This window comes from Monodon monoceros, unplaced genomic scaffold (assembly GCF_005190385.1).
Source record: "Monodon monoceros isolate NGI ecotype Baffin Bay Population unplaced genomic scaffold, NGI_Narwhal_1 Super_Scaffold_20, whole genome shotgun sequence".
NCBI classification, from domain to species: Eukaryota; Metazoa; Chordata; class Mammalia; order Artiodactyla; family Monodontidae; genus Monodon; species Monodon monoceros.
Window position 1 is genome coordinate 14157092 of NW_021703777.1, and position 26723 is coordinate 14183814.

The 26723-nt window shown below is 39.7% G+C and overlaps 1 protein-coding gene across 2 annotated transcripts in view; it reads right to left on the bottom strand.

Annotated features, from left to right (window-relative positions):
* UNC5C (unc-5 netrin receptor C) overlaps positions 1-18940 on the bottom strand; it is a 402361-nt gene extending 383421 nt beyond the window's left edge. For both annotated transcript variants that reach the window (XM_029234530.1, XM_029234529.1), the window contains exon 1: positions 18487-18940. In XM_029234530.1, coding sequence (XP_029090363.1) covers positions 18487-18610 — 124 coding nt within the window. In that variant the 5' untranslated portion in view covers positions 18611-18940. The remainder of the gene's footprint in view (positions 1-18486) is intronic.
* Positions 18941-26723: the final 7783 nt, after the last annotated feature.

Here is a 26723-nt window from a genome sequence, read left to right on the forward strand (position 1 = left end):
TTGTGCCTTACCCAAATTTATATGCTGAGTCCTAATCCCCTAAATTGATGGTTTTAGGAGGTGAGGCCTTTGGGAGATACTTAGGTTGTGAGGGTGGAGCCTTCATGAATGGGATTAGTGTTCTTACAAAAGAGACCCCACAGAGACCCTATGCCCTACTGCCATGTGAGGACACAGAGAGAAGATGGCTGTCTGTGAACCAGAAAGTGGATCCTTACCCACATGACCATGCTAGTGTCTTGATCTTGGACTCCCAGCCCCCAAAACTGTGAGAAACAAATTTCTGCTGTTTATAAACCATCCAGTCTGCGTTATTTTGTTATAGCAGCCTGAACAGACTAAGACACATACCCTGCAGGAGACTGATTTACTTTGTAGTGAAGAGAAAGAAGAAGAAATACTCAATAGGGCAATTTTTGACACAACAATAATCCTAATATAAAACAATTTCATCACCCAGTAGAAAGTCTATTTTAACCATATTCCATACGATAGAATTCTACAACTAAATAATCAGAAATGTTCTCTGGGGTGTGCTAGGGTGCTATTTTGACTTGTAGACCTCTTTAACTCCCCATTCTATGTTTAGGCAACTTGACCAAACCGGTTAACAGTCTAGTTGTGCTCACACTGCTTACCCATCAATTGTCTCAGGTTTATTTCCTTCAACTATATGCGAATCCAAGTTCTTCATTACTTAACAGCCCCAAATTATAGGGTAGACGATCTGGATGGATTTCTGAATGGATCAGAATGGATTTCTGAAAGCAGGGTAAGGAGACTGGTCTTTTAGGCACCTAAGAGATGGTGAACTTTCACTCCTGAGACTGTCCTTTCCACCTACAACTTCATAGTCAGCTCACTCTGTCCAGTAGCTCTCCAAGTGGGTGACGGAGGGAACCTGGAAAGTCCCTGCTAACTCCACCACAATAAGTAGTCACCAAAAGCCCTTCTACGACGTGTTATTTATGCATGAACAAATATGCATTCATCCAACATCATTCAAAAGATCTATACTGCATGTCAACTGTTTGTGTGAAGCACGAGTTTACGTGCCAGAGATAGCACAATGAAATGGTTCCTGCCCTCCCCATGCTGACATGCTAGCTGGGGACACAGGGAAAAGGAAAGAGTGTTGCCGTTGGGTGTGAAAGGTAGCTTTATGAAGAAATAAAGATCTAAACTAAACATCAAGATGGAACAAAAGTCAGCCAGCAGAAAGTGATAGAATATGAGGATTGAACACTTGTTCACAGCAAAGGAATGAGTGTAAGCCGCATACTCACTCACTGCCAGCTTGTTAAAAATACCTGAAGGATGTCCCCTTCCAGGGCTGCACTGGGACAACCTGTGCCAGGTTTGGGAAAGGTGCATGGTCAGAGGAGACTATAACCACAGAGGAGTTCCAGGAATGGAATTAGAGGTATAAGAATAAATATCTCCATCAGCTATGTTAAGAAGTTTAGATCTGATTCTAGAGGCAATGGAAAGGCATCAAAGGGTTTTCAGGAAAAGAGCTTTACTGATGACGTTTGCTAGGATTCGCCTCAATTCTGTGTGGGGAGGATAGAGGAGAGTGGGGCAGGACAGGAATCAGGAAGAACCTTCCTTAGTGATCCAGTTGGGAGAAATGGACATATTTGAAACATGTTTAGGTAATGTATATCATCTTTGCTAATACAACATCAGTAAAGGGTTGAATATGTTTAAATGCAAATCTCTAAATATATGAGACTGAAATAAGTTAATTTTTTGTTTGTTTTAACAACTTGGCTTTCTAAATTGCTCCTCTCCTCCCTCAATATAATAATAACAAATAAAAATACATTCTGGCACAAAATAAATATTGTTGTATCAATTCTTTTAAAACTCCAAAACCTCAGTAATCACATGACAGAACTTCCTAAGACTGTTTAATGTTCAGAAAATTAAAGTTTTGAGAAGTTTGTCTTTATTTTAAAAAAAGCAAATAAACAAAAAAACAGGTATAGCCTAGAAGAAGGGGTTATAAATACAGTCTCATCTTTTTAATGGTTGATTTCCCCTGGAAATCTTCAAAGAAAACTACTACAAACCAATGCTATATACAGCAGAAAACCCAAAATAAGCTGTTTAATCAATCATTAAAACATTATAGGTTGCTTCTGTTGGGTTTTTTAAATGGACTAAGATTCTATAAAGATAAGAAGTATTCATAGTTACGTAGGAACTAAACCACGCTGTTGATTCCAGAGTTCTTATTAATTTTATCTTTTAAAAGTGGGATGTTTCCTACAGTGCTGGACTTGGGCAAGTGAGGGGGATGTGGGGGGACGGCTGAAGTTAAAAACTAAGAGTGTTAAACTCTGCCTTTTGGACAAAGAAAAAGGTATAAACTCTGCCTTTTGGACAAAGAAAAAGGTAACGGGATCAGTGTTCAATGGGCTTTTTAAAGTGCTTCCTGTGTGGGTATCATTTTAGTGCGGTGAAGGAGTTATCCTTGTTTATTTAGTTAGTTAATGCATCTATTACATTCTGTTTGCTAAGGGTCCACAATTGCATTATTTTCCATTATAAATATTTTGGGTTATACTCTTCCTATCAAGTTGACACATTTTGAGGAAAAAGTTCTCTATGTTTTGTCTTATTTTAATTTTAAAATGAAGCATTTTAAAGAGTATTATAAAGAAGAACAAACAAGATTATTTAATGACACAGTAAACTAAAAAATATAGTACTGAAAATTGTTTATAGCTGAAAGCATTTTCTATGCCCACTGTTTTCAAAATAGTTGTTACTTAAGCAACAGGACACTTTCATTTTATAAATGCACACTAGAAAACTTTTTTCAAGCAAAACTATGATCTGCACTTTTTTCCCCTTTCCCTTCTTATACTTCATAATTAACATGTGTATACCTATGAGAAACTATGAGTTCAGCTACAGTTTGTTCATGAACTAATCCATTAGAATAATACTTTATTAAATGAAAGTGTCAACCACAACATATACATTTAACAGTCTGGTATCTAATTTCTCTTTTTGCCTATATTATAACATGTCCCTTGCACATATAAGAACTTTAACTTTGCTTGGAAATTTCAGTTTAATTTAATAAATCTTGCTTCTACCTTAGGATCAGTAAATGCTTTGCTATATTAAAATTTCTAAGATAAATGAAGGTTGTTTCCATTCCTCTAGGAAAAGTTTAAATTAGCAAAAAGTAAAGAATTTGCCCCATAGACAAAAATAAACTCAAAATGGATTAGAGACCTAAGTGTAAGACCAGACACTATAAAACTCCTAGAGGAAAACATAGGAAGAACACTCTTTGACATAAATCACAGCAAGATTTTTTTGATCCACTCCCTAGAGTAATGGAAATAAAAACAAAAATAAACAAATGGGACCTAATGAAACTTAAAAGTTTTTGCAAAGCAAAGGAAACTACAAACAAGATGAAAAGACAGCCCTCAGAATGGGAGAAAATATTTGCAAATGGATCAACGGACAAAGGGTTAATCTCCAAAATATATAAACAGCTTATGCAGCTCAATATTAAAAAAACAAACAACCCAATCAAAAAATGGGCAGAAGACCTAAATAGACATTTCTCCAAAGAAGACATACAGATGGCCAAGAGGCACATGAAAAGCTGCTCAACATCATTAATCATTGGAGAAATGCAAATCAAAACTACAATGAGGCATCACCTCACACCAGTTAGAATGGGCATCATCAGAAATCTACAAACAGCAAATGCTGGAGAGGGTGTGAGGAAACAGAACCCTCTTGCACTGTTGGTGGGAATGTAAACTGGTGCAGCCACTATGGAGAACAGTGTGGAGGTTCCTTAATAAACTAAAAATAGAATTAGACCCAGCAGTCCCACTACTGGGCATATACCCAGGGAAAACCATAATTCAAAAAGACACATGCACCCCAATGTTCATTGTATTACTATTTACAATAGCCAGGTCATGGAAGCAACCTAAATGCCCATCAACAGGCAAATGGATAAAGAAGGTGTGGTACATATATACAATGGAATATTACTCGGCCATAAAAAGGAACAAAATTGGGTCATTTGTAGAGACGTGGATGGATCTAGAGGCTGTCATACAGAGTGAAGTAAGTCAGAAAGAGAAAAACAAATATCGTATATTAACACATATGTGTGGAACCTAGAAAAATGTGCAGATGAACCGGTTTGCAGGGCAGAAATAGAGACACAGATATAGAGAACAAACGTATGGAAACCAAGGGTGGAAAGCGGCGGGGGTGGGGGGGGTGGGGGCGGGATGAATTGGGAGATTGGGATTGACATGTATACACTGATGTGTATAAAACAGATAACTAATAAGAAACTGCTGTATAAAAAAAATTTTTAATTAAATTAAATTCAAAAAAAAAGAATTTGCCAATTGTTTTTTCCAGTCTTTGTACTTATATTTGTCTTTATAAGTATAGCCAATGTATAGTAGAGAAAAATATAAACTGATTATTTCCTTAACATTTATTAGCTACTAGTTTTAATGGAATATATTCTACCTTCAGAATCTAGCATAGGAAAAAAAATCATCTAAAACTTGTCCATAAAACCAAACACACCTGTGTTGAGTTTCCACATAGTTTTAATGCACAACTAAAATCTGATAATTTAACAGGGTATTTTTAAATGTGATTTTTAAATCTACCAATTCCTTTTTTTTTTTTTTCCAATTCCTTTTTAAGTATTTCACCTTTGGCAACATGCTTTTGTTGGTTCACGTGATGTTCTTCCACCTGATGGTACCCCCAATTGAGTGCAATCCTCTCATTCTTGTGATAGATTCAATTATTTTCATAATGGTGCCAAGTGAAAGTTGTTGTATGGTGTATAGACTTACATAATGAAAATACAACAGCAACAGCAATGACAGCCGCTAATGGCATTAAGCGCTTATCTGGTGCCAGGCACTGCTCTCAATTCTTCACTTTTGATAACCTTGTTAATCCCCACAATTCTGTGATGTTAATAGTATTATGATTCTGACATTCTACTTACAAATGTGGAGTGATGCTAAGAGATTTTAAACTTGTACGCAATTTTCAAGCTTAGAGTTTAGCACAGTTTATTCACTTTTACCAAAAGACTTATTTATATAAAGGTTGCGTTAGTATTTCCCTAGCATAGTTGCCAAGAATACTCTTGATTATAAACAATTGATTTGATTGATTCATATTTTTCAATGCATTTTGATTAATTTCCTATACAGGAAATTATCAGACCCACACATACGTGCATGTATCTAATATGTTTTAATTCCCTAACAGTCAAAGAAATGTTAAACAGAAAAAAAGAAAAAAGAAGTGATCTAAACCATTCACTATTCTAAACACAGCCATAAAATCACAGTAAAGAATAGACATTATTAAAGATTATTTTAAGAAAAGTTTTCCAAGCATAAATGAATGAATTTAGCACCAAACCAAACTATATATTGTGTTCACTCAAAATTTTTAAAAATGTAATTCTTTATCCAAAAAAAGATGCACTGTAAAACTTCCAAGAAAGTAACAGTATATTAACATTGCAGGGTGATTTTTTTCTAAAAACTGTTCCAAACTCTAATGTAATAATTGTCTTATTTCAATCAGTCTAGCATCATCTTGTAATTTTCAACATAATTCAATTTCACAACACTCGTTCATAGATGCGTACAAATTTACTGTGCGGCCAAATATTATGGCATTCTCTTTTCTTCCTGCAATAGATTTATGCAACAGAAAAGGAAAAACATACGGGAAATAGTCACTTTTAACAGATGTCTTAGTTTGAAAAAACTTAAGTCAGCTTAGAATTAAAAATCAAAGCCCACTGGTTGAACTGAGGCATATTTGCATCTGTTATTAATGTTTGAGTTACATACTAAAGACAAGATTATTCATCAGTCCCTCATGCAATATGTTAGTAAATGGGATTTTGGTTAGGAATTTAATTGCATAAAGTCTGTCTCTAGAAGCTTCCAATTCATTCATAATAAGCCCTTACAGTGGCCTGAACTGAATTAAAACAGTTACCAACACCAAAGAGAACTTCTTGATTTTATTATGAAATGCTTGTATGAAAATCTGTGAACATAAAAGGGAGATCTCTGCCACCCCATTGTGATTAAACAGTAGTCCTTTTCTTCTTTTTTCCTTTTCCTTTCTTTTTCTTTTTCCCCCCTTTTCAAGCAACGCAGGGTTATGTGAGGTATTTTTTTAATCATGTAAAGAAAACTGAGTTAACTTTAAAATAAAAATAAACAAAAGATGTGATATCTCAGGTTAGACTTATAAATAAATTCTCAGGTTAGAATGATAAATAATTCTGAGTACTACAAAGTGTGATGAGAATTCGAGTGACCATTCTGAAAATATGCACGAAGCTTATACACAAGTGATTAGGGTCATAAGCTTAAGCAGAGCTCCCCACTGTTGCCTGTACAGGGTTTTACTAATGGTCTGATAATGGGGAGGGGTGGTCAGCATGGAGGTTCTCGTAGTACTTTATAGTGGTGTGAGTACGCAGTCTCATTAATTACTGCCCTCTTGTCAGCTCACACACTAGATTACTGAGCAACCCTCATTGTCTTCACAATGGTCTCATAGTTACAGAACACTGTCTTAGAGAATTCTTTAAGAGGAGTTATTCAAAATTCTTGGATTCTACTATAAATCTGCAGTAAAACTTCCTGTCTTTCAGAGGATTCCAATGGAGATTGGGAAATATTCAAAGGATGGAAAAACAGATGGGGGAAGAATATCAACAGTTCAACCTCTGATTTCACTGTAGGCAGCATTAATAAATCATATTGCTTAAAAACAGTACCACAGTAATCACCTTAAAGGTATTAACACACATGAAGTTATACCTCTGTTTTCACCTTTTCACTCATTTTCCTTTTTCAATCCCCTTTTACCGCCTCTCCCCACTTCCCTGCCATTTACACACATATCAGGGTCTAAGGAGAGGGCTCCCTGTTGTTTCAAAATACACTGCGATACTGAACTCTGAGGCTGACAGTAAAAAGTCACTTCACTTCAAATGAGCATCTCAAAGTAGTGCACATTAATATGCACTTCTATGGAAACAACTCTTTCTGGATTTCAGCTTAAGCTTCTCCATATGATTTTTCTCAAAGGCTCCCTTTTAAAACCATCACTACCATTTATTATCTTCTTGTTATATAGACTGTTACTTTTGTTTCATCACAAATCTCTGCCTGCTTATTAGCAGCCCTGCCACTACTATCAGATGACATTTGTTTTACTTAATGCATGTAGTTTTAGAAAAAAATTATGGAGCTGCTATTACTGCATTATATGAAAAAATTCCAAGGTGCATTTAGCTGACACTGCATCAGCTGCTATTTAAACTGGACTTAGCTAATGGACTTTTAATGTCAGCAGGGTTACGTGCAGTTACTGGCTATTAGCAGAAATGGCTCCTTTCTATAAAAATCACTTTTCCTCAAGTGTGTTGTTTGAACATTCCTTTCCCTAATTTAGTGACTGTCACTGAGTGCAAAACAAACTCAAGGACTGTGGAATCCACTCTTATCTTTAAGACCCTCTTTTTAACCTTGCAATTCAGCATTCAACAGGAAACCTCTCTCATGAGCATTTAGACTTGCAGTCAGAAAACTTTGTGGAACATTATTATTACTTTGCTCTTCTTAACAGAGTATTACATATTTTCTTATGAAAACCCCATATCATCCATGAACATATGATATGTAAGACAGAGAACACAGGAAACAATTCCCTGCACACTAGAATTTATTGCATCTTTTAAAATCTTAGCTCATAAATGCCAAGTGATGTGGAAACATATGGCAATAATTAACATTTACATACTGATGTGTCATGTAAATATATATTAATCTGCATTTAATATAATATTAAAAATAAGCAAGAAAGTACATTATCCCTCTACGTGTAATTAAATTTTTTATATTCTTTCATTATTAACAAACTTTCTCCTCCCCCCTCAACTAACTTTATCTTTATTCATTTAAATCAAGGTATCAATGGATGTAATGGAGACATCTGGAAATAAAGCCACCTGTATGGCACCTGAGGGACTCCAAGAAAATTAAACATTCTGCAGCCTGGAAACATAACTCCATTTTATTAACTCCATTTTATTTTTTATAAAAAAAATTTGTTCAAATCATCACCGAATTCAGGGAAAAACAACACAACTGACTTTGCCTTCAATCAGCCCGACCCTAAGAGGTCACCTCAGGCAGGGTGCTTACCAGGGGAAACTTTGTCTCTCCTGAAGAGGGGGTTCCCACATGTAAATGAAGGACTTTACTCATGCACACAGGATAGCTGACCTCCTTTGGTCAAAAAATTATAGTCTACTGTGTGTTAAAATACAGAAGTTCTTCTCCACGTGTTTGAAATAAGCCAGTGAACGTGGAGATCCCCCAGTCTCTGTCATCTGGAGGACAGGAAGAAATTTTTCTATCAGATAAGCCATCACATGAATGAGGCAGAGGTATCTCTACTGGATGCTATTGTAAACAACTTAGCTACTGGTCGACAACAAGGCACTTTTTGCAGAAAAGAATATAATTTTGCAGTGAGAAACCAGTGATGAAACCTGATTCCGTATTCAATGACTACTTGTTAATTTTTTTTTATTAAAAGTTTGTTTTCATTTCTTTGATAGGTTTTGCTGTTTTTTAAGGATATTGCCAAGGCTGTTTGAAAATAAACTCTCCTAAAACAAAAACAGTTACACACACACACAATTTGTGCAAGCGTGTGTGTGTGTGTGTGTGTGTGTATATATATATATATATGCTCACAGAGAATTACTGAACTATATATGTCTACTTCTTATAACTCTTTACTCCATTTCTGCTTGGAAATACACTGCTAGGAAATAATTCCATAGTTATTTAATTTGATTAAAAAAATATGTAGATCTTTCATGTGATCATCATTTCTAATAAATCCAATAAACTGATTACCCCCATCCCTATTGGGAAAACATATCTATTGTTAAAACTTTTTCTAGCCATCTTTCTTCTCTATTTTTTCATCAGGTTATAGTAAGTAAGCTCTAACTTTCTCCACTGTGGGGGGTGTGTGTGTGTGTGTGTGTGTGTGTGTGTGTGTGTATAACAAAAATAAACATATTTTGATCAATATATAAGAGAAAGATATTGGCAACATTTCCTAAAAATGTAATTATATTAAAGATAAAACTCCATTTAAGCAAATTCTTTTCTGGGACAACTGTCCCTAATAACTCCCATATAATCCTAAGAATGCTTTTCAATTTCTGATGTACAGGTGAGATTTAACTTACAACGCTGACATTATTAATGACACTGTTTAAGAGTAGCTGAGGAAATATCAATGCATTTTATAAAGACCTTTGAAGGATGCTGTATATCAGTATGCCACTGATTTAAGTCTAGATTTCTCAAACAAGTACATCCTACTCAAACAGGTTCAAGTAAACTCCAAACGTAACTTCTTTCAAAAATACATCTTTTAAATACTTTAGAAACTCGTTTGCTCTGTTAATTGAAGTAGGTGTGTATCAAGACTCTATTTATATAAAGGTTCAAGTCAGAGTGCCCGTTGAATAATATTATGATGAAATACTGATCTTAGGTCTCTATTCTGATAGCACAAGCAATAAATCATTTGAACATGCCTGTTTTTCCTCAGCTTCTGAGAGCAGTTTCTGAAATGGGCTTCTGTTTTCCACCAAGTTGCATGCTCTGTGGGTGATGGCTGTAGTAGGTTGGGAGGAAAATGTCTTAGGCTCTTTCAATCCTTGAATTTGATCCTTAACACATTTTTAAAGCTCATACTGTCTCATCACCTTATGGAGATACAGAAGGAAGAAGGAAAGTTGCTAAAGAAAATGACAGGTAACGTAATTACTGTTTTATTTAGAATGACTCCAAGATTGCTGCTTGCCAAACTTGCCTCTTTCCACTGGGTGGCTACAGTGTGGATACTTGGCAACCTCTTTATTCAATGGAAGATAAAATATATCATTTTCCCTTAGCAAAAGCTAAATTCAAATGTCAACATATTTCACACAGACATAATGCTTAAAGTGAAATTACCATTATTTACTATGTCTTTCCAATCATAAAGTTTTTGTTGTGGTAGTAATCTGGTTATTTGTTTGGTTTGGATCAGGGATAACACAGGTCTTTGACAATCACATATAATAAAACAGCAACAGTGCTTTTTTCACTGACTGTCACTTTTTGTTCCTGTAAAAGTTAGAGAATACCATTTGTTAAAGTGTAGTCTTTGATCTAGATCTTGAAATAATTTTTTTAGGTTCTTGAAATTCCAGAAAGATATTAGAATCATCTAAAATATTCAATTTGAATACAAAAAATGAACTTGCAAATTCATAGAGACTAGAATAGTCCCAAACTGTTCCCCTTTACTTTTATCTGATACATGAACATATTTCACTATGCCTGTACTTTATAAGAGGATATTATTACACCACATGCCCTATCATAGTGCACTAAACTTTTATTGTCTAAGAGAACATATATTATGCACTATTTTAAAATAATTACTTTTCTGTACAAATGGTATACTTTACTTCTACACTGCTCTTTCATATTTTATATTAGGCACACTAATTTTCTTGAATTTTGAATCCATTTCTACTCATAGATATATTTACCCTTATAAGCGGGCTACAGATGCATTTTAATGGGCAAGCACTAATGTGTTTTTACTGGAAATGAATGTTCATACAAAAGGGTTTTATTCTGAACAGAGAAAAAAAGAGAAGACAATAAATTACATTTGAGTTCAGTCAGTCCATGATTAAATAATCAATTAAGACATTGACTAAAACTGAGAAATGTTAGCATTTATCAATAAACTTGTTAAATGTGCTGAGGGAGTTTCTGTTGTTTAACATCCTTAGTTAGAAGAAGAGATAACATACGTTCATCTACATGAGGCATTTTTATGGCTCTCATAATTGCTGAGAAATGAATCTAGCCACAGGACCCAAATGACAATGATTAATGAAGATAAAACCCTTATCCTCACAACATTTTAAAATAAATAAGACTGGAAACTCTGGAGTTAAATTTGATTAATCAGTATCATCTGTTGACATGATTATTTGGTGCCCTCACATTTTAAGTAAGAACTGTAACAGGCACATAAATGAAAAAAAGTCTCACCTGTCTCCTCTCTCTCTCTCTCTCTCATTCCACTCCCACACTGGCAATGAGACATGGTTAGTTATTTAATTAGAAGAGGGTAGTCCCCAAACATTGGAGTTTTCAGATGTTAGACTTATACTTTTGCCACACAAAGCACTTTTGCATCACTGCTCCTGCTCATAAAAGGTATACTGACATAAGGACAAATATCCGCATATTTGGCATTTTCAAAGCTACAGCTCACTTTCCAAATTAATTTCAATTTAAAGTCACAGTAACTTTAACACTATGTGTAGAAGGCTAGATATGTTTTAAGTACCTGGAGATACTCTTCTGTGTCTTTCAAAACCTCATTATATAAACCTAAGGGAGCAACTTTTTGGGGGGCAGGAATACTCAAAGTGAGAAACCACATTAAAACTTCAACCCAAAACTCGTTTTTAATTATAGAATTATAACAATATTTTCTAACGTTTTGTTTATAAAGCATCCAAATATTTGCAACAGAATATATTGGGTTGGCCAAAAAGTTCCTTCAGGTTTTTCTGTAAGATGTTATGGAAAACCCTGAAGGAACTTTGTGGCCAACCCAATATGTTTTGGGTTATCATGAAAAGGCAGAAATTCTTCTGAGAGTTCTAATCAGGTAGAGAAGAGGAAAAAAAAGATACTATTTTTGATCTTGTTAGCTCATGAAATTATTACTATAAAGTTTTTTAAATTAAAATCTCCACAAATTTAGAGATTATAATATTTAAAATAAGAGAAACTATAAATTTTTAAATTACTGGATTTCTTTTTAAGAACTAGAAAAAAGGAGACAGTAGATCTATTAATATTGCTCAAGGCAAACTTACGGTACTTCAAAAAAGTCACATAGAACACAGCACTGAGTTTCTGTGAGTTTCTGTTCTAGTTTAAACATCCTTGAACTAAGTGAGTGATACTGGAACAATATCCAAGGTCTCAGATTCATGGAGCTCTCTCCCACAAATATATAAGCAGTAACAAAACCAAATACAATCTGAAATCAAAGAAGAGCCCATACATTGCTTTAAGGAGCTAGGTTAAGACAGAAAAAGAATGAGAAACGTGGGGCTTTGTAACTGCAGACCAGGCAATCCAAAAATAAAAGCAGAATGAAAATACTGTAAGAGAAAGATGTGTCTTAACTCTAAATAACATAAAACTCCCACAAATGTCTAGTTTTATCTTAAATTCTGCTAGAAAACAACATTTATACCAAGCATAAGGGAATTCCCTCACTGTCCAGTGGTTAGGACCCAGTGCTCTCACTGCCAGGGCCCCGAGTTACATCCCCGGTCGGGAAACTAAGATCCTGAAAGCTGCGTAGCTCGACCAAAAAAAAAAAAAAATACACCAAACATGAAAAAAATAGCAATAACCATTAAACAAATAGAAGTAATTACATGTGACACTTTCAAAATATATATTACCTAGATTATTCATGTTGTTCTAAATTATGATGCTGAAACTTTCTATCGCAAATATAATTTGAATATATGAAAGTCCTGGTGAATTTGCTTTGCCTTCAAGTCAACCTATTTTTCTATACAGTAAGTCCCCTACATATGAACCTTCAAGCTGAGAACTTTTCAAAGATGCGAACGTGCATTCGCATGTCCAATCGCGTAAGTTATTCACGTGCCTGGTGTACACTGTTACGTGCATGCATGCTCTACAAGTGGTTGTGCTTTTGTGTACTTTACTGTACAGTACTGTATAGAGTACAGTAGTATAATATCCTTATTTCAAGCCCAGGATGTCCGGAAGCAAGCGTAAAAGCAGCGGTGATGTAGCTGGTACTACTGTACTTTACAAGGTACCATACTGTAAAAGTAAAAATGTTTTCTTTATTTTTTGTGTTTGTTCATTTTTTTAATGTACTGTTTGTGTGAAAAGTATTATAAACCTATTACACTACAGTACTATATAGCCTATTATGTTAGTTGGGTACCTTGGCTAACTTTGTTGGACTTAACGACTGCACTCTTGGAACAGAACTCAGTATATATGAGACTTACTCTATTTTTTTGTGTTGTTTTATCATGTATTGAATTATGCTCATCAGACACACTTGTGTCTTTTTTTTTTTTAAGAAAAACAATCCACATTTGCATAAAGGGCTGGTTTTCTCAAAACCATTATCTGAAAACATGGAACTTGCATTTTTTTTCATAAAAGTGTTTATGGATTTATGCAGTTATCTTTCAACATTCATTGTAAAGATAGAAAGTCAAGAGTGGAGGTTGTAGCCAGGGCTTAACAGGCTCTGACTTAAAATGGCATTTTTAGAACTGGTATTAGGTTAATTTTCCCAGATTGTGCAGAAAGGAAGAAATGCGGCTATGAAAAGAGAGAGCTTCCCACAGGCCGTTCAAAGAACCACACCATGTCCAGGAGTTTGCAGTACTTTGGAGCATCTCCTCAGACAGCTCCATTTGTTGCTTTGGGGGAAGCAGTGTCTGCAGCAATCCCTCTACTCTGAGTTCAAAATTATTGACCTTTAATTTCTTTAACTTCTAGATTTCTTTGCCCATGGTTTACAGAGTTGGAAGCCAAAGAATTCTGCTCTACATACTTTAGATGTATTAATTCATTCAACCCTAATATGACTTACAGTATATCTTATCCTCATTTTATATCCGAGGAAACTGAGGCACGGAGATGCTAAATAACCCACCAATGGCCACACAGCTAGGAGGTGGTGGAGGCAGCATTATGAGGCAGTGGTAACCACTAAACTACCAGGGAGGATGGGCACACACCACTAACAGTCTCTAACATGTGGCTCCCCAAAGCCAGACCGATTATCTATTAAATCTAAGTAAGATTTAATAAGACAGTTACAATGCAAACTCAGCTTTAAGAACAACCCACTTGCAACCAAACTGCCACCCTTAAGTTTCTCTGCACAGAAATCATGGAACTCCTGCTACCACTCACACTACAACCCTAGCTAGTCCTATGTTTACTAACATTGGATGCTTAAATCCAGAAGATACTATACCTATTCCCACTGTTATATTTCAGAAAGTAAATTATAATTATATGCTTGTAAGTCAGTCTTCCTCGAAGGGTGAAACTGTCTCCTCAACTCTGTGTCCCTAACAAATAGCATACAGTGTGGGACATAATAAATGCACAATAATCGTTCAGAACTTTACTTCTAATAGCATACACTATCCAAATGAGCTAATGGGTTTCTAATTCGTGGGGATGTGAACAGGTTTGTTTTTAACTGCCACAAACACCAAAGTCAAACTAAAAAAGATATAGGCTAAAAGAGCAAGGGAAGAGCACTGCCTCAATCCCCACCCCACAAGCATCCCCATTATCTCCATGAAGTGGTTGCAGCCTGTAATTTTAATGTTTCTTCTCAGAGTGACTCCCTCTGCTGCTCCAGCAAAGCCATGACCTAAATCAGAAAACTGCTAAACGCAGTTAAGGCACTCTGGCTATTTGCACTAACTGGAGAACCCAGCATACATTAGAGAACAGTTATTTTTAAGTCTCAACAATAGTTCTAAGAAAGCTAAGAAAGTTTATTTAGGACAGCTCGGTGCCTCCTTCAGGTCCTCAGGGGGGTTGCTCAAAAAAGGATCAGTATGTATTCTGATCAGGACAACCAGACTACAATGGGAGATGCTCTAGGACCCTGTCTTGTTGAATTTGGAATCCCCAGTATCCAGAACACAGAAGGCCAGGAAGTCAATAAATGTTAACAATTTTATGGTTCCTCATTCTCTGCAAGTACTTGAAAAGTTTGCTCTCTGAAGCCTTTTAAGTATTCCCTAAGCTAGAATACATGAAATTATTGTTCTAAACAAAGGTAAACTAGCCTACTTTTCCTTACTGCAAATTCCAAACGTGAATTTATGAATTTACTCTGCTCCTAAAATAGAAAAATATATGGTATACTGGTCATGAAATTCAATCTTTCATGCCAATTGTCTATTTGTACCACACCAATATGCATAAATGCACGAAAGTAATTTTTACTCTTTTCTCAGAATAAGTATATTATTTTAAAAACATTACAAATTATCTTACAATAATAGAGAATTATCCCAATATAATTAGAATCTTCAGTAATTTCCTGTTCTGAGTTTGGTGGTGTTAACACTCATAACACTAGTTGGTGCTAGATAAGCGGAATATCAATGCTGTGTAAATCCAGAAATAAAATGCATTTATAAAACAGGAGGGCACTAATTCTGAAGCAAACTGATCAAGTGCACACACACACCCCTACACACACACACACACACACACACACACACACACACACGCTGCCTTTTCCTGGTAAAATCTTTCATTCTTGAAAGTCAGAAACACCACAAATTCCCTGGAGCTAGGAGTTCCCAGCAGTCCTGAACGAAACAATTAGAACATAGCCAGATAGGAGAAAGCTGTTGCCTAAAGTCTAGAGAATCTCCCAAGGACCTGTTTAAAATGACTGATGTCTGTCTTCAAACCACACTTACAAAATGAAGTACACTCACAAATAACACCCATTCTGCTTTTTTATCTTAAACATCTGTTATTTTCTTGGCTCTCTCTAAAGAGACACATATTTCCTAAAACTTCCAATTTTCTAGTATCTTTCCAACAACAGAATAAAAACCTTTTCCACTGTGTAAAGTGCTTAAATTAACTTTCTCATCTTAACTGCATACATACTTCCATCCATAAAAAATAGTTTATTCCCATCTTTAAGTCCTCAGCACAAGGAAATCATACCTTGAGGGAGCAACAGCATCTTTGATTTACCTAGTGATCTAGTCCGCAGAGAGAGAAGAAAGGAGAAGACATTAGAAGGAATGGAAGGTCTGACTATCAGAGAATTATAGGAGTGTGACTCTAAGAAGAAAGTGTATGTATTAGTAGTTCAATAGTAAACAGGCTAGGGGAATGGAATAGAGTGATAGTGATAGGAGCTGAAAGTAGGGTTTGGTGCTTTCTACATTTTTGATACCTAACACACAACACAGGAATAGCTGGTATCCTGCAACATGGAGGAAAACAAAGATTAAAGTGGTGGAATAGTGTCTCTCAAAGACCACAGATTCAAACATAAATAGTTTGCTCACCAGGAACTGAAAGAAAAAAACTATACTAAACGGAGAAGAACAGCAGTGAAATGCACACACCCAAAAGAATACATTTAATTATTCCACTTAAGATCAGAAGAGTAGGTGCAATCCTCAATCTCTGGCTTGCCTGGTCTATAAGACGAAAAAAGTGTAAGTGGCAAACGCTCAGTCTGTCCTGTCTTTTCTTTTCATCTCTTCTCCCTTCTTCTTTCAATATTAATCCACTCACAATCTCCTGTCTGATGATCTTTATTGATCCTTTTTCCTACCCAGTCTTTTTAATTTGGCTGTAGGAAGCTCTCGGCAGGGATCCTATGTCTCCTATTTGGCATCTTTGGGGACTTTAATTTGTCCTTTTCCCAAACAGTTCTCTCACCGCCTGGTCCCCCTCCCACTCGCACCCTATAGCTTAGTCCTTTGTGCGACCAATAACAGCAGGCGAATTCCACAGGGAGTCACGCGGTTGACTCCACAACAATTCATCAGGTTGCTCCCTTCAACTTCCAAACACCCCCTCTAAGCACCCTCAGCAGCCGTCCTGAGAACTTCTCCCAATTTCAAGAAACCTGAAATAAGTTTATGATTCTCAGGGGAGACTCCTTTGTAAAATGGACAGGCAGATGAGCTTTAGACATATGACTGAGAAAACCAGGGCTAAACCTCGGGGATGGGAGGCATTTGGCAAGAAGGGAAGGAAGGATTTATGAGCGTGGCTACTTAGCGAGGCAGCAGGACAATTTACTCCCGAAGTAGCTGTGGCTAATCCGCAGAGCCTCGCTGATCACTTACCTCCCGACCCGGAACACACTAGCCTACGCTCAGCGCCCCCCTCCGCCTCCAACGTCCTGGTCCCCAGCGCCTCCGCAGATCTGAGGGGGATGCTGTCGGTAACATCCGGAGTGTCTGAGCATCTCCGGGGAGTTGAGGCTATCGCCGCACCTCCTCTGCTTTCCAACTTTGGAGCGAGTGTAACCGAGAGGATGGGATGCCTGGATTACCTCCGAACGCTGCAGAAGCCTCCTCCATCCCTCGCACCCCTATCCCAAGGAAGAGCTGAGCTCCCTCCCCTGTGCCAGCGACCGCCACAAAACTGGGCGGTTAAGACCCAGGTGGGCCCTCGGCTTGTCCAGAGGGTGGCGGGGGCACTGGGGACCCAGACGACCCGAGAGAGACCCCGGAGAGGGGCGCCTGGGCTCCTTCCTCGCAGTCTCCCTTCCACTCAGCTTCCCAGGCTCGGAAGGCTCGGAAGGCTGGGATTTGCCTCTATCACCTCACCCTCGGAGGGCGAGAAGGAAACTAGGCAGCCAGCCCCCGGGCCTCCCCTTCTCCCTTACCCACCCGCAACTCCTGGCCGAGCTTCTCCCCCATCCCGGTTTTGCCCAGAGCCCCGGACACTTATTTTCAAGCTCAGACGCATCAAATTAAAATGTCAGAGTTATAAAGTGGCCGGTTACCCCGGGGAGTTTCGGCTTTGGTTTGAACGACCAGTCCGTTTCCTCTAGAGCCGGGGAGGGGGGGCGGCGGCAGGGGAGGTACGTTTCTCCGTCGCCGGCTGGGAGGGAGAGCCGGAGAGGAGAGGGTAAGAGGGCGAAGGAGGCGCGCACACCCCGGGGCCTGCTGCGGGCTGCGGCGCGCGGGTCCGGGGGCGCCGCGAGTCTCCGCAGCGCCCCGAGCAGCAGCCGAGGGCCACCGGCGCCAGCGGGTCCTCGGCCGCCACGGACACGTTTCCGTAGCGGAGCGCCCTTCGGCGTGTGGCGCTCAGAGACTCAGCGAGGATCCGGCAACCCCCGACGTGGCACAGCGCAGGGAGCCTCTGCGCGTCACGGGGCCTCTACTGCAGGCCACGCAGCCACCCGCGCCCAGAGTCTCTCCAAACCTCGCTGTGCGCAAGGTACAACAACGTGTGAGCGTGCAGCATAAAGTGCAAGAGACACATGCCCGGAGACAGACGTGGGTCCTACGCCCCGCGCGTCCGGGCCCATCCGTGCCCATCTCGGAAGACAGATTCAAAATCATCCTAACCAAAGCTTCTTGACTAGTTGGGAAAGTAGAATTTAAAGTGGTTTCCAGTTGAGGGAGACGAGGCGGGTTAAGGAAGCCAGGGGAACTGGGGAGGAGGAAAGGAAGAAGGAGGAAAGGAAGAAGCGAAGGGAGGTGGCGCGGAGCTCGGCGGACCCCCTTACCTTGAGCGGCCGAGCCGGTGCCGCTGGCGCTGAGCAGGGCCAGGGCAGGTAGCACGAGCATCTGCAGCACGTATCCCAGCCCCAGTCCGCAGCGGGCCGCTGTCGCCCGCAGACCTTTCCTCATCGTCGACAGAGGTGCGCCGGGGGGAGGCACACACGGAGGAGCGCCGACAGCGGAGAGCCCCACCGGGCAGCAGCGGAATCCGTGCACCGCGAAGCTGTCTGAAGGAGTAACGACGACCGAGCGCCACACTCCACTTTCTCCAAGGGCAGGGGCCAAAAGGGGGTGGAGAGGAGGCGCTGAGGAGGAGTTTGGAGGTCCCGCTTTCCCTGTGCCTGCTAACAGGCGGCTCCGTGAGCGGCGGCTCTGCCCCCACTTGGGAAGTCCGGGAAGGCGCAGGGCGGCCACCTCGCCGCTCCCCTCAGCAGCGGGAGCAGCCGCAGCTCCGCCGCGCGCCGAGCCCGGACTGTTCCCCGGGTCCCCTCGCCTGTGCCGAACACACACAGGCACGCGGGGCGGGGGGCGGGCGGAGGGAGAGGAAGAGAGAGCAAGAGGAGGAGGGAGCGGAGGGTGGGAGTTGTGCACAGTGAGGTGCTCCCGGCTCCAGTCTCGGGGTTCTCACGCGGGCGGAGAGACTTCCCGGCTGCGGCTGCGGCTGCTGGGTGGCCGAAGAGGGTCACCTAGTAGTGCGGGGCGCACGGGCGCGCCAAGGGGTTCGCCCAGGAGGCGTGGAGGGCCCAGCCCAACTCCGCTGGGATGTAAGAGGCGGCGGGAGCGCGCCCGCCCGCCCGCATTAGGGAAACGAGGACTGCGGGAGCGGCGTGCCCGGAGCCGGAGGTGGAGAGCGGCTGTTGGTTTCTCTGCGGAAGCTGAGGCGAGAGCGACCTGAGGAACGAAGCGTATTGGGAGCGTGGGAGCGCGCCGGCCTCACGCCGTGCGCCAGACCCGGACTTCGAGAGCGCAGCGGGCGCGCCCTGAGCCCCTTGGCTGAGACCAGTCTGTCGCCTCCCAGCTCCTCCACGGCGCCGCCAGAGCCTGAGCCAGACTCCCCGGGACTGGACTCGCTCTAAGACTTCGTGTCTTGCGGTTGATTAGGCGGGGGTGGGGGCGGGTGGGGGTGGGGTCGGGCTCGAGCTGAAGTCCTGCGGGGCCGGGAAGAAGGCATGAAGCTTTTGCAGAGCCCCAGCCCGCGGCAGTCTTGGAGTGGTCAGCGCCAGTCAGACTGCTTTATGCTCTGGGTGCTTATGACTCCTCTGTAGTGGAACAGAAACCAAAAGCTCAAGGAAAACTCATTCAACAGAGCTTTATTTTCGTGCATCTTGGTGGCTGGCAAGGTTGAGTATGTAAAGAGTGGTGAGATGAAACCGGAGAAACTCCCAGAAACGATGCACAACAAAATTTGTAGATACTCAAAGTGATGGTGGAACCTATGACATGTTTTCCAGATTCCTAACGGTGTGTGTGTAAGGACTCAAACTGCAGTGCGTTTTTATTATTTTTCCTCAGGAAAGAATTGCCTGGGTAGCTAAGTCGTGGATCCCTGTTGTAATGGTGAAGGGGAAATGTAATAATGGGTGGATAAAATAAGGAAAGGCTGGACAAAAGGAAAGTGGATGGATGGAAAGTCCAATACACATTGGCACACTGACCTTCCAGGAAGAAGAAAACCACTTCCCAAGATTATTACATTTCTAAACTAATATTAAATAATATATCAGAGAAATTTTAAGCTCTTGGTGCCAATGTGTAAACACACACACAGGCAGGAAGCTTGTGGTCTCATCTTGGCTGTGGTCCTAACTCATTCTGTCATCCTGGACAGGTCAGGTGAACTGCATGTCTCAGTTTCTCCATCTGTGAAATATTTTATTAGTTTCAAAGTTAACCTCCATCTAAACCTCTAGCCAATAAGACCTGTCTTGGATGAGTCTGGTAGATCTGAAAAGGTCATTCTTGGCAAAGACATTGACAAATCTGGCCACTTCTTATTTCTCTGGAGGCACAGCCTGCCCTGCTAAAATCACTTCTTCTCCCTCTTCAGCTTCGCTACACCAAGATACCAAGATATTTTGGTAAGAAGATCAGAAGTTCCTGTGTCAGACTGTCTGAGCTTAATTCTTAGCATTTCGTATTACTAGCTGACCGACATTGAAAAATAAAGCTTGATGCTTCAGTTTCTTAATCTGTAAGATGGGTCTATTTGCAGTAGCTATCTTCTAGGTTTTTGTGAGAGATAAATGAGTTAAACATGTGAAGTGCCTGACACATAAAATTGTTAGCTCCTGTTCTTATTTTTGAGGAAAGATTCCCATCAGCTGCATGCTGGCTAGACCAGTGCTGTCCAACAGAACGTTCTGCAGTGAGAAACATATTTGTATCTATGCTTTCCAAAATGGTAGTCATTAGACACATGTGGCTATTGAGCACTTGCAATGTGACTAGTGTGAATTGGGAATTTTTATGTAATTAATTAATTTTAATTGCCACATGGCTAGGGGCTACCATGTTGGACAGTGCAGCTCGGCCACTGATAACATGTCATTTATTTTGAGGATGGCATCAATAGAAAGGGTTCTGTTTATATTTCATACCTGTCCTTACAATTTTTTCCAAGAAGGACAGCAGCTTAAATACTAAGAAACCCTCACGTATAGTCATTCTATTAACATCTAAAATTTGTTTATTCATTTGCAATTTTATTGGTTATCTTTTCCAACTAGAATTTAACTCTTTAAGGCAGAGACTTTGCCTTGTTCACCATTTCAGCCCCAGCTCCAAACACAGAACCCAATGTAGAGTTAGTGCTCAGTCAGTATTGGTTGATTGATTGCCAGAAAAGCTCAGTAGAGAAGAATCCTCAAAGTCTAGTTAGTTAAATAGAATTAAATTGTTACATAATTCTATTTGGGTTATTGAAGTGCTCAATGACAGACACTGCATAAAATTAATGCTTTGAAAGAAAGAGTAAGAGACAAGTGGAAAAGTAGTTCAATACTGAAGTTCAGTCTATAGAGAGCAGGAGAAGGTTTTGAGAAATGGTATGTAGAGATGAGATGGGAAAGAGAGAGAAGAGTTAGTGCACAAGAACAAGGACAGAAAAAGTACCAGCAAATCAATCAGCTTTACCAAACAGGTGACTTTTCTGAAATCTGTAATTGCAGATGGAACTTGCCTTGTGTATCAACATCCTGCCTAGTTTTTTTTTTATGGAAGAGAGAATGCACTGTTGCATAGGCCTCTGAGCTAGAACTGCTAACTTACCTCACTTAGATCTGGGCTCACATGTCACTACTTAGAGATTCCTTCTCTGACCAATTTACCTAAAATAGCACCTACCATATCACCCTCAACAGCATATACCTGCTCTGATTTTCCATATAGTACTTATTTTATAAAAAACATATATGCTTATGTTCAAGTATACATAGATGTATGTATGTATATGTATATATATAGGTAGAGGTATATGTATATCTGTTGAATACTCTGCAAAAGAATGTATGCTTCTCAAGGGGAGGAATTTTTTTCTTAACACTTTCGCTGGTCTATACCCAGAACCTAGAAAACGGCCTGGCTCATAATAGTTGGTCAATAAACATTTCTTGAACATTGAATGGATGAATGAGAGCCAATGGATCTTAAAACTAAGTCCTCAATTAAAACTTCTTTTATTTCCCCCAAGACAAATTTTCAAATTATGAATAGGGTTTTCTAGTTGTTGGCTAAAATCATATTGGGGCAAATTTTCACAAAAATGAATTTAACTATGACTTTTTCAGGATTGGAATAGTGCAGGTGTTTAAGGAACAGACATGAAATTCATCTCATTTTGAAAAATAAAAAGCTTCATTTAAATCCATGTACAAGGGCTTCCTTTTTCTTGGCTGCAGTGAGTGGAGAATTAGCTCTGAGATAATAAACACCACTGACAGGTGCTAATGGGAATTAAACATGCAAATCCCTGCATATCCCTCCAGAAATCTACACCTAGAAAAGTATGCTATTTAGCATGTAGGCTGCTTAGTTATAGTATTATTTACTCTAAACTAGTATGGAAAAAGTTTCCAGCTTAAGGCTTAAGACATAAAAAACAGTGAAAATTTATTTTAATTATAGAAATATTTTCTTTCATTTTATCTCATATGTTTGATTCCCCATTTTTTGTCTTTTTATATATTTTTAAAAATAAATCATATCAGAGATATTATTAACTGGCAACATATAAGAAGGAGGATTTTAGTGAATATAAAGAGGATAGTGATGAGGAAACTCACTTAGGAGTTGGCGGTTCATAGGCCTCAGGTAAAATTACTGATAGACATCAACTGAGGAGAGCCAGATGGTCCAGATTCAATTGATTCAATGCCCATTCTCTGCCTCAGCCCACAGAAGGAAATTTGGCCTGCCATAAACCCATACACTCTGGGGCTTTATGCTTTATATTAATTGTATTAGACAAGACCCTTCAGGTTGCAAGTGAGGGAAACCCAACTCAAACCACCTTAAGCAAAAAAGATAATTTATTGCTGTACATAACTCAAAAGACATAGATAGGGCTTCCCTGGTGGCGCAGTGGTTGAGAGTCTGCCTGCCGATGCAGGGGACACGGGTTCGTGCCCCAGTCCGGGAAGATCCCACATGCCGCAGAGCAGCTGGGCCCGTGAGCCATGGCCGCTGAGCCTGCACATCCAGAGCCTGTGCTCCGCAACGGGAGAGGCCACAACAGTGAGAGGCCCGCGTACCGCAAAAAGAAAAAAAAAAAAGACATAGATAAAAATATCTACGTTAATAATGGCTAGTGTTTATTGGTCACACACTGTGTGTCAGGCACTGTGCTAGGCTTTTTACGTGTCCTATCTCATTTAATCCTCAAAATGAAGATTAAATTAAAATACTATTATTATCTCCATTTTATACATGAGGAAACAGAGGGCTTAAGTAACTTTGCCCAATCTGATTTCAGGGATCATGTTCTAGATCCAAGAACTTAAATACCACCACTCACAGGACTTAGTCCCTCCTCAGTTTGCCCTAGTCTCTTAGTTCTGCTCTCCTCTGTTTTCACAAACCCATGGTGTCCACACTGGGATGTCTGGCAGCTCCAGGTTTATAGTGTCTTTAGCATTATCAGTCTCAGCAAAAAGAGCACTCTCATTCCCATCTAGCGGACAAAATACCAGAACCATGACCCTGGCCTATCTTGGGACACATACCCAAACCTGAGCCAATCACTGTGGCCAGGTGATTAGAATATACTGAGTGGCAAGGCCTGGATCATGTGCCAATTTTTGGGACCTGGAAACTTGGATTGACAGCAGGGAGAAGGGGTTCCCCAAGACGAAAATCAATATACTTAGAAGGAATAATTAATATGAAAGAACAGATGCCAAGAAAATGGATGTAGGGCAGATAAAATAACTATGCCTATTCTGTGGTGTGGAAGGGGAGAATGAGTTCTTCTTCAAGCTTGAGTTTTGTCCCATAACACATCACTGTACCAAATGAAGAGCTGAAGGACAGCTCCTAGTAGATTGCTTTTTCCATTAATTGGGAAAATTGAGTACTATTCAATTCAGTTCCATTCGGTTCAAAACAATTCAATTAAGTTCAAGTCAACTCAATTCAATTCAATTCAGAAAACTTTCACTCAGCCCCTGTTACATTGAGGCTCCATTCCAGGATCCCTGGCAAAGAACACTCATCAGTAAGTGTCCTTGTGCATCAAGGGTTTACAGTCTAACAGATAATATAGATGAATAAACAAAAGGATTTCACATAAATACAAAAATAAGGTGGAAATATAAAGATATGAGAAAATCTTAACTAGGGGAATCTGAGAAGAAAATTACCCAGAAGGAAGACTTAAGCACTTGTGTATCAGTAATGATAAGCTTAACACAAAAGGTGTATTCATCTCAAACAATAAGAAATCTGGGAGTGGGCACTTCAGAGCCACTTTGGACTAAAAGCAGCTCAGTTATGCTCTTTTCATGGCTTGGCTCCATGTTCCACAATGTGTGACTTACATTCTCACAGTTTCTTGATGGCTTTTCCGCCTCCAGGCATCATGGTCCACTTCCCAGGCAGGAAGAAGAAGGAACAACAGGCCCTAGGGGATACAGCCAGCATAGCTGCCCAAGAAGTTTGCATTTTCTCAATGGCCTGTCAAATGACCCTCCTAGACCAGTCATGTGTAGTGAATAAGGAAAAGGGTGCTGTGAATGCTGGCTCGATCATCTATGTTGGAGACAATTTTATTGGAGAGAAAGGACAAGAGGAAGGCACAAAGAGAAAAACATGAAGACAGAAGATGACAGTTTATTTAGAGAATTGTAAGTAAATGGAAAGTCATTTTTCTGTTTTTAGTTGAGTAAAAGGGAGGAAGTGTTTTCTATCATGCTGGGAAATAAAAGGATGAAACAGACTGTATTCTTCAGTCCACTAGAGATTATTTTTGAAAATTTAGGAGGTGTGTAGCCCTGAGATAGCATCTTCTCCTCAAGGACTTTATAACTGAGGTGTAGATAATATTTACAAAAAAGAAGAAATAAAACAAAAAAAAGAAAGGTAACACAAAAGATTGAAAAGAGAAAGGAGAGAGAGAAAGGAGGAAGTAAGGATACAAGGAACAAAGGAAGGAAGAAAGGCAAAAGGAAAAGTAGGAAGAAAATAAAAACAAGAAATAAAGGAAGAGAAAGAAATTCCAGGGTGATTTCTGCATTTGTGTAGCAGGCTGTAACTGCTGTAAGAGGGAGAAAACAATGAAAGACCCAATAAAAATTAGAAGAAAACTAATAGAATATGTAATTTAGAATATTACTGGGGATAGATATTATAACTTCTTGCTGACTAGAGCCCTTCAAATACTTCATTTTATTTTAAATTTATCTGCCAAACTGTACCACAGTTGTTTTTTTTTTTTCATGTTACAGATAGAAGAAATAAGATACTTTATGGAATGGTGGGAAGATTCTGAATCAGGAAATACAGATTTAAGTCTCCATTTATCTAAGTTATTTACTCTGATATTCCTGCAACTTCTTTTCACTTTAATTTCTTTGTTATAAAAACCAGAAACAATATGAACACATAAAGTGCCCTGAAGATGAAATGTGTGTGAAGGTGCTTTGTAATGTGTCTGTACTTAGGACATTATTATGATATGTTCTGTATTGTCCATAGTACTTAACTTGCATAATCATCAAAGGAATAACATTAGTGATGTGGCTCTCCATACATGAATTATACCTTCTAAGTGTAACCCTGGAGCTATTCTCAGTATCTTCCTCACTTGTTCCCACACCTATTCCATTACTAAAATCCAGTTTTACTCCTGATAGGTCTTGGAGACCTATCCCATGCCAATATATTGGCATGTTTTCAGTGATCTCTCGTAGTTACTTCCTCAGTAGCTAGTCTGCCCTCACACCACAATCCATCGTCTCCACACACCCCAGAATGACCTTATAAAATGCCAATCCGGTCATTTGACTGTCCCCAAAACCTGTCCACTGATTCCTCATCGTCTTAGGCCCCCTTTCTCAAAGTCCATTACAGGGAACTCCTGTCCTTAAAAAAGGAGTTCTGGAGTAAGCACATCGTGCTAGATTGCATTATTCCAGATTTTTACTCCTTTTCTGTTAATAGATTTGCCTTTTGCCTTTGAAGTTCCACCCACCACAGTGGGATGGACTTCTCTGCCTCACTGATGGCAGCTTAGCCATGGGACTGCCTTTTGCCAATGAATGTGGGCAGTCGCTACAGAGTGCCAGTTCCTTCCGTTGCATACTTCTACTCATTTTGATGTGCTCCTGCCACTAGTCATGAGAAGAACATTTCCCAGGTAGCCACTCAGAGTGAGTGAAAGACCCATGAAGAGATGTGTAGCCTGGAGCCTGGTGCCTGCATCCAGCCCAGCTTAACTGAGTGGTAGCAGATCCAATGACCCACGAGCAAGAAATTACAAACAAAAACAAGCTTGTTGAGTTCAGCTACCAAGTTCTGGGGTGATATTTTTATGCAGCGGTATCATAGCAAGGAGTACCTGATATGCATAGTGTGAGAAATTATGTCCTCAGATTAAGTTAAAGATAAATCAGATGGTAATCTCCCCTGTGGTGCTAATAAGCTAGTAGAAAATAAGAAGGAATAGAGAACTAAATAGGGTGACTCTGAGAAGTGCAGCGGGAAGGTATGGAAACATAGCTATGGTAGGTGAGAGGAAAGAGGACTTCAA